This window comes from Artemia franciscana, chromosome 4, assembly GCF_032884065.1.
Source record: "Artemia franciscana chromosome 4, ASM3288406v1, whole genome shotgun sequence".
Classification (NCBI taxonomy): Eukaryota; Metazoa; Arthropoda; class Branchiopoda; order Anostraca; family Artemiidae; genus Artemia; species Artemia franciscana.
Genome location: NC_088866.1, coordinates 34,991,804 through 35,004,766, shown reverse-complemented (window position 1 = coordinate 35,004,766; position 12,963 = coordinate 34,991,804). Strand labels below are relative to the sequence as shown.

At 36.0% G+C, this 12,963-nt stretch overlaps 1 protein-coding gene across 6 annotated transcripts in view; it reads left to right on the top strand.

The window, feature by feature from the left end:
- The window catches only part of LOC136026350 (zinc finger-containing ubiquitin peptidase 1-like), a 76,924-nt gene that overhangs the window by 41,865 nt on the left and 22,096 nt on the right, over nt 1-12,963 (top strand). For all 6 annotated transcript variants that reach the window (XM_065702864.1, XM_065702869.1, XM_065702865.1 and 3 more), the window contains exon 3: nt 9,671-9,889. In XM_065702864.1, the coding sequence (XP_065558936.1) occupies nt 9,671-9,889 (219 nt within the window). The remainder of the gene's footprint in view (nt 1-9,670; nt 9,890-12,963) is intronic.

Sequence of the window (12,963 nt, the reverse complement as noted above, 5' to 3'; positions counted from 1 at the left end):
AAAACAATTTCCAGCAAATAAATCCCTCCTGCTCCAAATGTGGAAAAGACCACCATAACTCGACATCCTGTCCTACTCCTGTGTCATATTGCATAAACTCTAAGATCCAAGGACACAATGCTTTTAAAAAAGATCTATGCCCCATCCACCATCAACGTGCAGCCGTTTCGAGAATCTCAGCTGAGCACGACATTTCTTTCTCATTCGTCGCAGCAAAAATACCTAAGACTCCAAAGCCGAGTGCCTCCCCTCCTAAATTAAAGAGGTGCAAAAATTCCCTGACAACCAACCTCATCATTATGCAAGTACTTCCTATGCAAATGCCCTCACAGGTAAAAACAATAACGCAGATGTTCCAGGAATCACCCAGTTGGCCAAAGGTAAGACCTGGGGAAATAAAAAAAAAAAACTCAGCTCCCACATTTGAAGTTACTGATCAAATGAATAACTCCGAATTCCAAAAGTTGGGCGCATTTTTGACCTTAAATCACCTCATCTCGACCTTTGGACGATCAGAGCAAATCAAAGCTATTCTAACAAGGAAAGCAATTACCACACTTTTAGGCCAAGAAGTTTGGAGACAAGCAAACGCCGAATTCGAAAAACTCGGTGGAATGAATGAAGTGGCCTTTCCCCCTGGTTCTGAAGAAGTAGTACAACAAGTCCAGATACGACAAAGAACCAAGGCCTTCTCAAGTCATCATTACTCTGGTCATAAGGAAGAAACATCCGAAAAGACAAAAAAACTACGGAAGGACTATGCTCCCTCAGTGACAAGTGATGATAATTCGGAATTTATGTCTTCAAAAGAAAACACGGTGGAAATATTTACCAGCAATGGATAGTTTTAAGATTTTGCAATGGAAATTCTGTCCCTTAATAGTTTAAAACTAACTGAACTGATCGAATACATAAAAAGTCATAATATTCATCTTGTCTGTCTCCAGGATACAAATTTACACAGTCTCAGGCAAGTAGTTATACCTGGCTACCATCTTTATAGAAAGGACAGATCAATCGGAAGGAAAGGGGGGGGGATTGTCAATTCCCATGGAAAAGAATATACCACATTCAGCAACAGCCCCAAGAGAGTACCCAAATGAGATCGATGTGGTCAGTGTGATTTTAAATCTCCAAGATGGACATCCCTTAAAAGTCTTATCATTTTACAATCTTAAAGGCAGCAATGACATTAAAACCGTGCTTGAAGATGTCACAACAGATAAATACACTGTAATTTTTGGTGACTTTATTGCTATGGAAAATTTGGAAAATATATGGAAAAATTGTGTACACTGCAACATTGCGGATAAGAGCATAGAATAATTTATCATCACCTAACAATTTTACAGTTGTAACTCCGCATGGTCTTCCCACCTACAACAATATCAGGAATAATACCTCATCAACGATTGATTTGCAAATTGGTCCACCATTGCTCGAGTCTGAAATCTAAATCTCTCTTGTTCCAGATCTTTAGACCGACCTTACTGCACCCCTTATCGAAATCCATGCAGAAAAATACACTCCTGTTCCCCCAGCAATGAGATTCAATCTAAAGACAGCAAACTGGATCCTCATCAAAAACCAATTAGATAGCACTGATTACTCTACTATCAACCTAGAGGAAGATATTGAAATTAAAGCCAAAAAACTAAGTTGCACTCTCTTAACAGCAACAGTAAGCACAGTCAAGAAATTCTCTGACTAAATATCCATTTCTTCGTTAAAGAAATCTAACAAAATCTGGTGGAGTAAAGACTGCAAAAATGCAATCTTATGTAAAAAAAAAAGAAGCAAAAACACCATCCAGAGGCATCCAAGCTAAGAAACTCTCATTACTCTTTGGAAGGCTGAAGCTTTAGTGAAGAAAACAGTTTTAAAGGCCAAACGGTCGGCCTGGAAGGACTTTTCAGTCGAGATTGACCATAATGTTCCTTCAAGTAAAATTCATTCGTTTATAAATCGAATGGCGAGAAATAATAGAACTTATAACTCAAAAGCTCCCTTGCCTTAAAACAACGAAAACCACTTCAAAGACTCACAAAGACATTTCCGAAGCTTTTGCCGTTCATTTCCAAAAAGAAGTTCTCACAGTACATAGAGGAAGGCTTAGAGTCTGCAAGTTGCACGAGAAGACAAATTTCAGGAAGGAACTTGTATGTATATCTACCAAATTCAAGCTAAAGGCGGCTTTAAGGTCGTCCAATTCTTCTTCAGCATCAGGAGAAGACGAAACAAGCATCCAATGGATCATAGATACAGGAGATATTTTTCATGACGCCTTACTCCATGTATACAACTACGAACGGACTACAAAAACATTTCCTAGGATATGGAAACGGGCCATTATAATCCCAATTAGAAAGCAATGTAAAGCTCAAGATCTAATCAATTCTTACAGGCCTATCTCACTACTGCCTGTGCTTGGTAAAGTTTTTGAAAAAATGCTGCATAGGAGGTTAGAATGGTTTACGGAAATTATCGGAATTCTACCTAATTCCCAGTCTGGCTTTCGTAAGGGGCGTAACACTGTAGATAATAAAATCCAGCTTGAAACAGTTGCAAGATATGCCATAAACATAGGTGAGATCATGATAGCAGTCCTTGTAGACTTTAAATCGGCTTTTGACCACGTTTGTCAAATTCTAAAAGGGATGGATTTCCCGGATGCAGTCATTAAGTTCCTCTTCAATTATCTATCTGATAGAAGCTACAAGGTGAGGGTGCAAAATGAGCTATCCAGCATATATTTCAGCATTGCATGTTGGGCTCCCATAGGGTTCCATACTCAGTCCCCTACTTTTCTTATTAGTTTTAAGTGAGCTTCAGTTCAGCAACGATTTATTATCCAAGCTTGAATTTGCAGACGACCTAGTTATTTGGTCCGCAAGTAGAGATATAAATATTATTGCCAACAATATTAATTTGGAACTAGAGGAGTTAGCAGCCTTTTCTGCTGCATTATCCCTACCTATCTCCAAGGATAAAACAAATGCAATAATGTTCCATAACAAAAATTCCGTCACACTACCAAAACTATTCGTCAACAATGCGGAAATATGGTATGCTTTAGCACCTAAATTTCGAGGAGTATACCTCGATCCAAGACTGACTTGGTAAAATCAAATTAACGGTTTAAAAAATTCATGTCCATGAAAGTTGCTCATCATCAAGTGACTGGCGGGGTCAAAGTGGGTCAATTCCCAAGTCACTCTTTGACTTTTAAAAAGGATTTATTCGTTCAAAGATTGAGTATGCCATTGAATCATGGAAAATGTAGTAAGAATAATCTTGCCAAATTAGAAACAATCCAAAATATGGCTAGCAAAATTGCCCTAGGGCTTCATGCTCAGTGCCCCTCAAATAAAGTGAAACACTTAACCGGTCTGCCCTCTATTTTAGAACGACGGAATACGGTGATCATCAAATATTACAGCAGGATACAAGCTATAGGTTACGAGCACGATGTTTTTAAGCTCACTTTTGCCAAAGATGATTTCTCGCATAGTTTGGCATCTATAAGGTTATCGAAAACTTTTAACCTACTTGTCCCATCTTGGAAGCTTGACTCACCCTGTTTCAGTCATTTTCTTGTCCCCCCAGGATGGCTAATGTCACCCCCAAGTTTTTCACTAGAGTTAATACCCTTGCAAAAGATAAATTACTTGCCAATCCAAATTCAGGCGCTTTTTCATGAGAAAATGACCACCCTGTATCCAGATTCTCTCCAAATTTACACTGATGGCTCAGTTAAATGCGACACATTTTGCTCTGCATCTGTTATCCCATGATACTCACTGGATATAAAAACAAGACTTCCTGATAATACTTCTATTCTTATAGCAGAGCTATTGGCAATAAAAGATGCTTTAAAGGTCATCAATATAAACCCACCGGCTTCCAAAAGAGTAGTATTGCTCTCCTACTCCAAAGGCGCCCTTCGGCTCATTGATAACATCCATTGGAGTGCCATGTATACAGACCTGAGGACAATCAGAGACCATTTAATCAGTCTCCAAAATAGCCTTATTGAAGTCAAGTTCCAGCATATCCCTAGCCACCAAGGCATTAAATATAATGAGATTGCAGACCAGCTAGTAGGTAGCTCCTTGTATAATCCAATCAACCCCAATTTAAAGGCCCAGACCTTCAGAGACATACTCAGAAGAAGAGTTCCTTCCAAAACTAAAACGCCTATTCCATCATTATTTCCATCAAGGGTGGATAATATTCTTTATTCTAGAATTAAAAACAACTCTTTGATCCTGAGAAAAGAAGAGTTTACTTAGCATAAACGAGCCGATCCATATTACAGGTTTGCAACTCTATTCCAGAATCCTTGAACCACCTGATTTTTGAATGTCGATGTATCCAGAAGGAAGTAAGTAACATTAGGAGAATTTTCAGGGAGGCATACTTCTAGCCTGATATCAACGTTTTGCTGCCCTCAAGCCTACCAGCTAACACTGAAAGACCTCTATATAAAAGTATTTTTGATTTCCTAAGACAAAATGGTATCTGTGAGTAGATCACAAAGATGGTAGCAAGACTTATTCCTGACCTATCATCACGTGCAGATTGAAAACCGTCCTGAAGTCAAAAGGAGACCGATGTGGACTCCAGAAGGCTTGGTATTCCAAGAAGAAGAAGAAGACTTTGAAATTTTGAAGATTTTTGATTAGTATTTTATTCTCAAACAAGTCGGGAGATACAAGGGATGTTGGACTTACCCCATATGGGGAAGATTCCGACACTAGGGGCAGGATTTACCCTGTGTGCACAAGTGGCTAGCCTAGATTTCAGGGAAGTATATTTGGCAACTATTCATCATGTTAACAACTGTCAATCACAATGATGGTTCTGCTCTAAACTGTAAGCTTTAATATTATTACTGTATCATGTTGTTATCATTTTCATGATAACATATCATATCATTTTCATTTATCATGTTGTTATCAAAAAAATTCAAAAGTAAGCAACTAGAAGATATTACAATAAATATAAACTTAGTGTATAATCAAGCAAGGCGCATCGGGAATGCAAACGAGGTGAAGAGTTTTACTCCCAGGCAGCTCCTGATATCCTAGAATCTATATGATTTTCCAAACCATACTGGCAAACCATAGTTAAAACCAAGATTGTGTAACCCTGCCCTTCCATTAAAAGACAAATGAAAAAGAGTAAGACCAACATGTATGGGCAAATAACTTCCATAAATGACAGTGAAACTAAGATACAAATAGATTTAGATATCATGGATAACATCTACTTCTATTGGAAACCAAAATTTTGATAAATAGAAAAAAAGAATAAGAAAACCCACAATTTAAGCATTAGAAAAAATATATAAAAAAAAAAACAGTTTAAAGCAAACTAACTCTTGCATCTAAAGAAACAGACTTGTTTAGCCAGAAGCTTCAAAAACCAGAATGGTATATTATATCAAACATAGCATAAATGTAATGCCTTCTGTTATGAGCATAGATTCGTAAGCATTTTTCATGCTTATTGCAACATTGAGCCATATATTCTCGTTTATTTTAGGCATGATTGTTTCTTTCCTTTTTATTTTGTCTAAATTGTTGTCATCTTCTGTTATCTACATTTTTCTGTTTCCATTGATAAAATCATTTGGATATAAATTTGCAACAACCGGTATCTATTCAGTCGTAATTTCCTTGACCTGTGATTAAAAGTTGTTACTAATTTTGTTATCAATTTTTAGTAGTTTTTAATCTTCATTTCTTACAAGGTAAAGACACCTAGCATTACCAAAAATGTTTTAACAAAAGGAACTGCAAATAAAATATTCAAGAATAATAATAACAAAAGGCTATTTTGCTTTTGTTTGGTGCATTTAGGTCACTTCATTGGTTGATTGGTGTAATACTTACGGGTGTGTGTGTGAGAAGATTTCTTATAAGGGTAGGGTGTTAATAGGAACCTCCTCTCTCTTCTGTGTGCAAATAAGGTGTTATGTTCGATCTCCCCCCAAAAAGTTAATGTTAGCAACACTTCCAAGTATAAACCAGTTCGTTGTGGTTAGTTTATTTTTTTTCTTTTAGGTTCAAGAAACTTAAATTGTCAAAAATCCACACGCCATACACTAAAATGAAAGAGTACTTCAGGTAACCAACCTACACGAAAAAAATACTGCTACTTCTGATAATATCTCATTGCAGCACCAAGCCGCTTGAGGTCAACACAGTTGCGCCGCTCCTCCATCTCAATCTGTTTAAAGTTTACCTCTTTACTCCCTTGCAAGAGTTCCCAATGTCCTTTAAATAGTTCCTTAAGAACTGTTCCTACCCCCATTTAGGAAAGACCTGCTATTGCTTTGGTCCTAATAGGATAGCCAAAAAGGACAATCTTTCATTCTATAGCTGCAAAACTTGTCCTAGCCCTAGAAAGTGGGATAGAACCACATTTTTCGTATAGCTGGTTTTCGAAATACATTTGGTCAAACGGGTATCCAAAACTATCCGTCGACAGCTCCTCTTGAAAACATCTAGCAAAACCCCCTCCGGTCTTTGTAATCGCACACGTTTCAGAACCATACTTGACTACTGTCGTCACTGCACTTTCCAATATTGTAATCTTGGTTTGCCGATTTATTATTGCAAACCTTTTTCAACTATGAAAAAACACCCTGGGCCTTGCATACTCCACTTTTAACATCTTCATTGAATCTACCATCTTTACTAATAACATACCCTAGTAAATGAAGCTGTCCACTCCATATCGTTACCCAACATCACCTCTTCATCTTCAATTATTTCTCATCGAAGTGGCCTAGTCTTCTTAACACTAATGTTCAAACCTATTCTTGTACCCTGGACTCTCAAAACCTCCGAAAAATTATTCATGTTGCTGAAGTTATTACCTAGGACACACAAATATTAAAATAGATCTGTATAAGTCTAGGAGAGTTTTACCTTCCCGTTTGATTCCAATGCTGTTCCATAGCTTTTGACGTGCTCCTTAGGGCAAAGTCCATCAAAATGATCCATATAAATGGAAATAAAACGTAACCCTGCTCAACTCCGTTCAATACCACACTTCATCTTTAACTGCAGCACTATTTTTCTTGTATATAGCACTTGTCATTTTACTATATTTACCTAGTATACCCTTTAAGGATAAGACCATCACTAAAGCTCTTTTATTGGATGAATGAAATGCCAGTTCATAATCTATAAAACTAAGGACTAAAGGAGTCTCAGTAACTAATCTAAGAGTGAAATTTTGGTTGACGCATCCTCTTCCTTTACTAAAACTAACCTGTTCTTTTCTGAAAACTTTATGTACAGTGTCTCTAAGTCTAAAAAACCATCGTTATACGTATTAATTTGCTCCTACAGAAACCAAGGTAATGCCTCTATAATTACCACACTTAACTCTTGTCACCTTTCTTATGCAGGATTGCTACAAAAAAATAAGAAGTCCACAGCCATTATTCAAAAAAGAGTACCCTTATGGAAACCACGAGTCTAGTCGAATGTGTGACTTCCCAAGAAACGAAAACCAATATACAGCAATTCCAAATAGAGACAACAACAATTAATTTTTAAAAGTAGTAACTCCTAGTGCCTGGCTCCTAAAAATAAAATGAATCATTATGCCCTTCCCAAAATTTAAAACAGTTCGTGGTAACGAACTGTAGTAAGGAGCGACCCGGCTCAATAGTAACCAAAACTCTAAAAAACGTAATTTTTATAAAAATAGTTATATCAAAAGATTGGCATTTTGATGCTGATTTTAAATACATAAGTTTCGTTAAGTTTAGACTTACCCATCAAAAGTTACGAGCCTGAGAAAATTTGCCTTATTTTAGAAAATAGGGGGCAACACCTCTTAAAAGTAATTGCATAGATTCAGAGTATCAGAGAACCCTACAGTAGAAGTTTCAAGCATATATCTACAAAAATGTGGAATTTTGCATGTTTTGCCACAAGACAGATCACGGTTGATCTGTTGTTGTTTTTTTTTTTTTTTTTTTTTTTTTTTTTTTTTTTTTTTTTTTTTTTTTTTTTTTTTTTTTTTCAGGGGTGATCGTATCGACCCATTGGTCTTATAATGTCGTGTAAAGGCTCATTCTAACAGAAATGAAAAGTTCTAGTGCCCTTTTTAAGTGACCAAAAATTGGAGGGCACCTAGGCCCCCTCCCACGCTCATTTTTTCCCAAAGTCAACGGATCAAAATTCTGAGATATCCGTTTTATTCAGTATAGTCGAAAAACCTAATAACTATGTCTTTGGGACGACTTACTCCTCCAAAGTTCCCGTGGGAGGGGCTGCAAGTTACAAACTTTGACCAGTGTAATGGTTATTGGGAAGTGTACAGACGCTTTCCATGGGGGAAGGATCTTTCAGGATTTTTTAGCATTTTTTTGAAAAAAAGTATGAAAAAGTTTTTTCAACTGAAAGTAAGGCGCAGCATTAAAACTTAAATCGAACAGAAATTATTACGCATATGAGGGGTTCACCTCCTCCTAATACCTCGCTCTTTATGCTAAAGTAACTTTATTAATTTCAACTGTTTATTCTAAGGCCTTTGTGATTCAGGGGTCATTCATAAGGAATTGGGACAAAATTTAAGCTTTAGTGTAAAGAGCGAGGTATTGACGAGGTGGTGAACCCCCTCATATACGTAATAAAAACATACAAATATAGAAGTTCGTTACGTTAGTTACGTATATTTTTACTAATAAAAGTTCGTTACGTTAGTCACGTATATTTTTACTAATAAAAACGTTCGTAAAAAATTAAAAGTTCTAGTTGCTTTTTTAAATAACCAAAAAATTGGAGGGTAACTATACCTACTCCCCCGCTCTTTTTTCTCAAAATCGTCCGATCAAAAGTATGAGAAAGCCATTTAGCGATTAAAATAAATGAATATGCAAATTTGTTTTAATTATTCATGTGCGGGGAGCCAAAATCAAAACATGTCCTAATTTAAAAACGTTTAGAAATTGAATAAAAAAAACTAGTTTTTTTATTTGAAAGTAAGGAGCGATATTAAAACTTAAAACGAACAGAAATTACTCCGTATATAAAAGGGCCTGTTCCCTCCTCAACGTCCCGCTCTTTACGCTAAAGTTTTTTACTGTTTTAAAAAGTAGAGTTGAGAGAAAGAGTCAAATTTTAGCGTAAAGAGCGGGGCATTGAGGAGGGAACAGCCCCTTTTATATACGGAGTAATTTCTCTTCGTTTTAAGTTTTAATATCGCTCCTTACTTTCAGTTAAAAAAAACTTGTTTTTTTTTCATTTAATCTCGAATTTTTTTTATTTAATCTCGAATAGGAACGTTCATAAAGCTGAAAGTAATTCGTTCACAGTTGAATTCAAATCGTAACAACTCATGACATTAGTCACAACCTAACACAAAAATCTGAATTAAAAATACCTACCATAATTAGTTTTTTCAATCTGGTAAGATATTTGTGATATCATCCCTGCCACTGGGCTCAAAATTACGATATGTTCTTTCAAAAGCACCAAAGGTACAATTAATATTTTCCCAAAAGTTATTTTGTTTATTTGAAATTAAAATAATGGACTTTTAAAGTTGTTGCAAAATTGTACTCTGCTTGAATATTTCTGCATTATATAATCTTACCAAAGGTCAGCAGTAGTATCAGCTTTTTTTTATTACCTGCAACTTTTAGGCCAAGAGCAGCTTGGTGGCATTTTAGTCAACACTAGAAAATGGATCGGTGCTACTGAAGTGGCAACGCTTTTTTCATATATAGGAATCAAGTACAGATTAATGGACTTTCATCAACCAACTGGCGAAGGAAAAATGCATCCTGTTCTTTTTGAATGGGTTTTCAACTATTTTGCAAAAAGTGAAGCCTTCAAGCCATGCCTATACCTGCAACATCAAGGTAATCTTTCTGGATTTTAACTCAAATGCTGTAGGATACTTTCTGTTTTTCATATTAACCTAGCCTTTTTCCTGAAAAAAACTATATCTTTAAGATTTTCTCTATAAGAATCCGTAGTTTGGCTTGCTATTTGTATGTTGCAGAAACTTTCACCAATGTTTAATCCCGACCTAAATAGTATTGTTTAATTTAATGTTATACCTCCTCAAGCTAACCTGAAAAATAAAACATATTATCATTCCCAAATAAATCTTTTTATGCTCCTTGACAACTTGAATGCGCTTACACTCTTTTGATTTATTAAAATTATCACAGCAGACCTAGTAATAGCAGTAGCCCTGAAAGTTTCAACTTCATACCCCAAGTCGTCCTCGATATATTGCTGAGGTGTCTTATTAGCAACCATACACACAGTGCCTTTTGATTTAGTTTTAAAGCATAATGGGTCAATTGTATAATTCTTGGGGTTGATATACCCAATATTCCTGGAGACATAGTTACGGGACTGTTCTAGTATGCTGGACAAAATAGTGGCCTCAACATTTCGAATGGATATGTTTGGAAAATGAATGGGCTTGGGAGGATGGCTGCTTGCCCTCCAATCTCTTTTGCTCTTAAAAATGGCACTACAACTCTTTGATTTAGTTCAACATCAGCCTAAATGTTCCTTGAAATCTTCACCTAATATGCTCAGCTTGTGTAGTAGCAATAGTTGTGTAGTACCAGTAGCAGTATGCGCATAGGACCTTTGGCTCTTTAACATCCTGTTCAACACACGCTGAAAGTTTAAACTTAATACCAATTACTGTTCCCGAAGCATTTCTGATGCATCCTCTTAACAACCTATGTGCGTATGTTGTCTTTCGATTTAGTTCCATACAGTTTCAGTATTGCCCAAATCTTTCGCCTTTATACCCTTAGTTATAGTAGCAGCAGTAGTAATAGTATCAGTAGCGTTAATAGTAGTAGACTTAGCTTTAATGCCAGTAATAGCAGCTGAAGTCGTAATAATAGTTACAGTAGTAGTAGTATAAGTAGAAGCAGTAGCATTAGGATGGAAATCTTTTCATTTTGGTTAGTTCAACATCCCCCACAATAAGCCCTGTGAGTTTCAACTTCTCACGCCAAACCGTTTTAACAACGTGCATACAGACGGTGTAAGTTCCCCCAAGAAAAAATCTTGAAAATTTCTTCTTCGCACTCTTAGGCATAGTTATAATAGTAGTCACAGTAGTAGTATTTGTATTAATACTTGTAGTATTAATAGTAATAGCGGTAGTATTAATAGCAGCAGTAGTAGTAGCGTACTGCCTTTACAAGTAACTGCAATAGGAGTAGTAGTTGAAGTAGTAGTAGCAATAGTAAATGTAGCAGTGATAGAAGTATTAGTAATAGCGTGCACATATTGCCTTTCGTGTCAGATGATTTTCCCTTTTAACAATCTCTGTAAATTCCAACGTAATCACCAAATCCATTCTTAAGATACGCTCTTTTGATAATATACACGCACATAGTGTCTTTTGATTTAGTTCATATTTTCCCACAGTATTGTAAATGGAGTTTTGTGGTAGTAGTAGTAGTAGTAGTAGTAGTTGTTGCTGTAGTAGTGATGGTAGTCATAGTAGTAGTGTCAGCATGCAAATATTCTCTTTTGATTATCTCCCTTATCATTTCCTGAAAGTTCCGAATTAATATACCCAGTCATTCATGAGTTACACCCTTTTGACCCTTATATGCATAACGTGTTTCGATTCAGTTCAGCACTCCTTTCAGCATTCTTTAAGAGGCTCATCTGAATGCCCTTTGCTTTTGTAAGTAAAGTCCAAATATCCATTCCTTTTTCAATAACATATACTGCATGTGAACAATGAACCAACTGCCTGACTTATAGCCTAAGGATTGAGGACAGTGGGAAGGTTGACATCTCCAAAGACATAATTACTTGACCTTTTAATACTGCTCAACAAAATAGCTCTCTTAAAATCTTGATCATAAGTTTATTATTCTGCATTCACAAACAAATAATTAAATTAAACGACACTTGAGCCGGAGAAAACCTCAAAGGGTTGTTGGTCGCGCGAAATTCCACGTAACTTAACTCAACTTTTTAATTAAAACTATCATAAACAAACCAAGAATAAATAAACTCTCTCTCTCTCTCTCTCTCTCTCTATATATATATATATATATATATATATATATATATATATATATATATATATATATATATATATATATATATATATATATATATATATATATATATATATATATATATATATATATATAATAAAAAGAAATAAAAAGAAAAATAACAATAAAAAGAAAAATAACAATATCAAGTCCAGTCTTCATCATTCTTCAATGCTCAACTCCCCCTTCCCCCACCCTGCTGTACCAACCTCACCTTAGGCCCTGGCAACCCTTACCTTTCCAGCTCCTGTTCATCCCCTACCCACCCTAAGAGCCATAATAAAATTCAACAAATTTTCCTCAAAAAATAATCCTTTAAATTCTTTTTAAACTGAGGTATGTCTTCTGCCGCCCTAATGCTCAATGACAGCTCATTCCATACAGATTGACCAAGGTGTTTCATTAAAGATGCGGACCTGGTACCACGACGCAAATCAACAACTATATTATCACTTTGCCTAGTTCCACAATAATGCAGGTCACTATGAATTTGGTAAAAACTCTTAAAAACATCAGGGATTAAACCATTCATATAATGAAACACAAATACTGCAGCTTGGTAATATCTTATCTGGCCTACATTAGGGAGCTTCAGGGACTTAAGACAAGCATAATTGTCTTGTACATTCTGGACATACTTACCGACTGTTCTAACAGCTTTGTTTTGTAGAACTTGTACTCTTCTATAGTTGCATAAGGAGTTACTGCTCCATAGGAGGCAGCCTTTAGAGATGTATGGATAAACCAACGAATAATATATATTTAGAAGTATTCTTTGAGGGAAAAAGTGCTACAGAGGTCGAAATATTCCAATCCCACGGGCGGTTTTTGATTGAATTGGGTCACTGCGACATTTCCATGCCAGATGGCAATCAAGATAA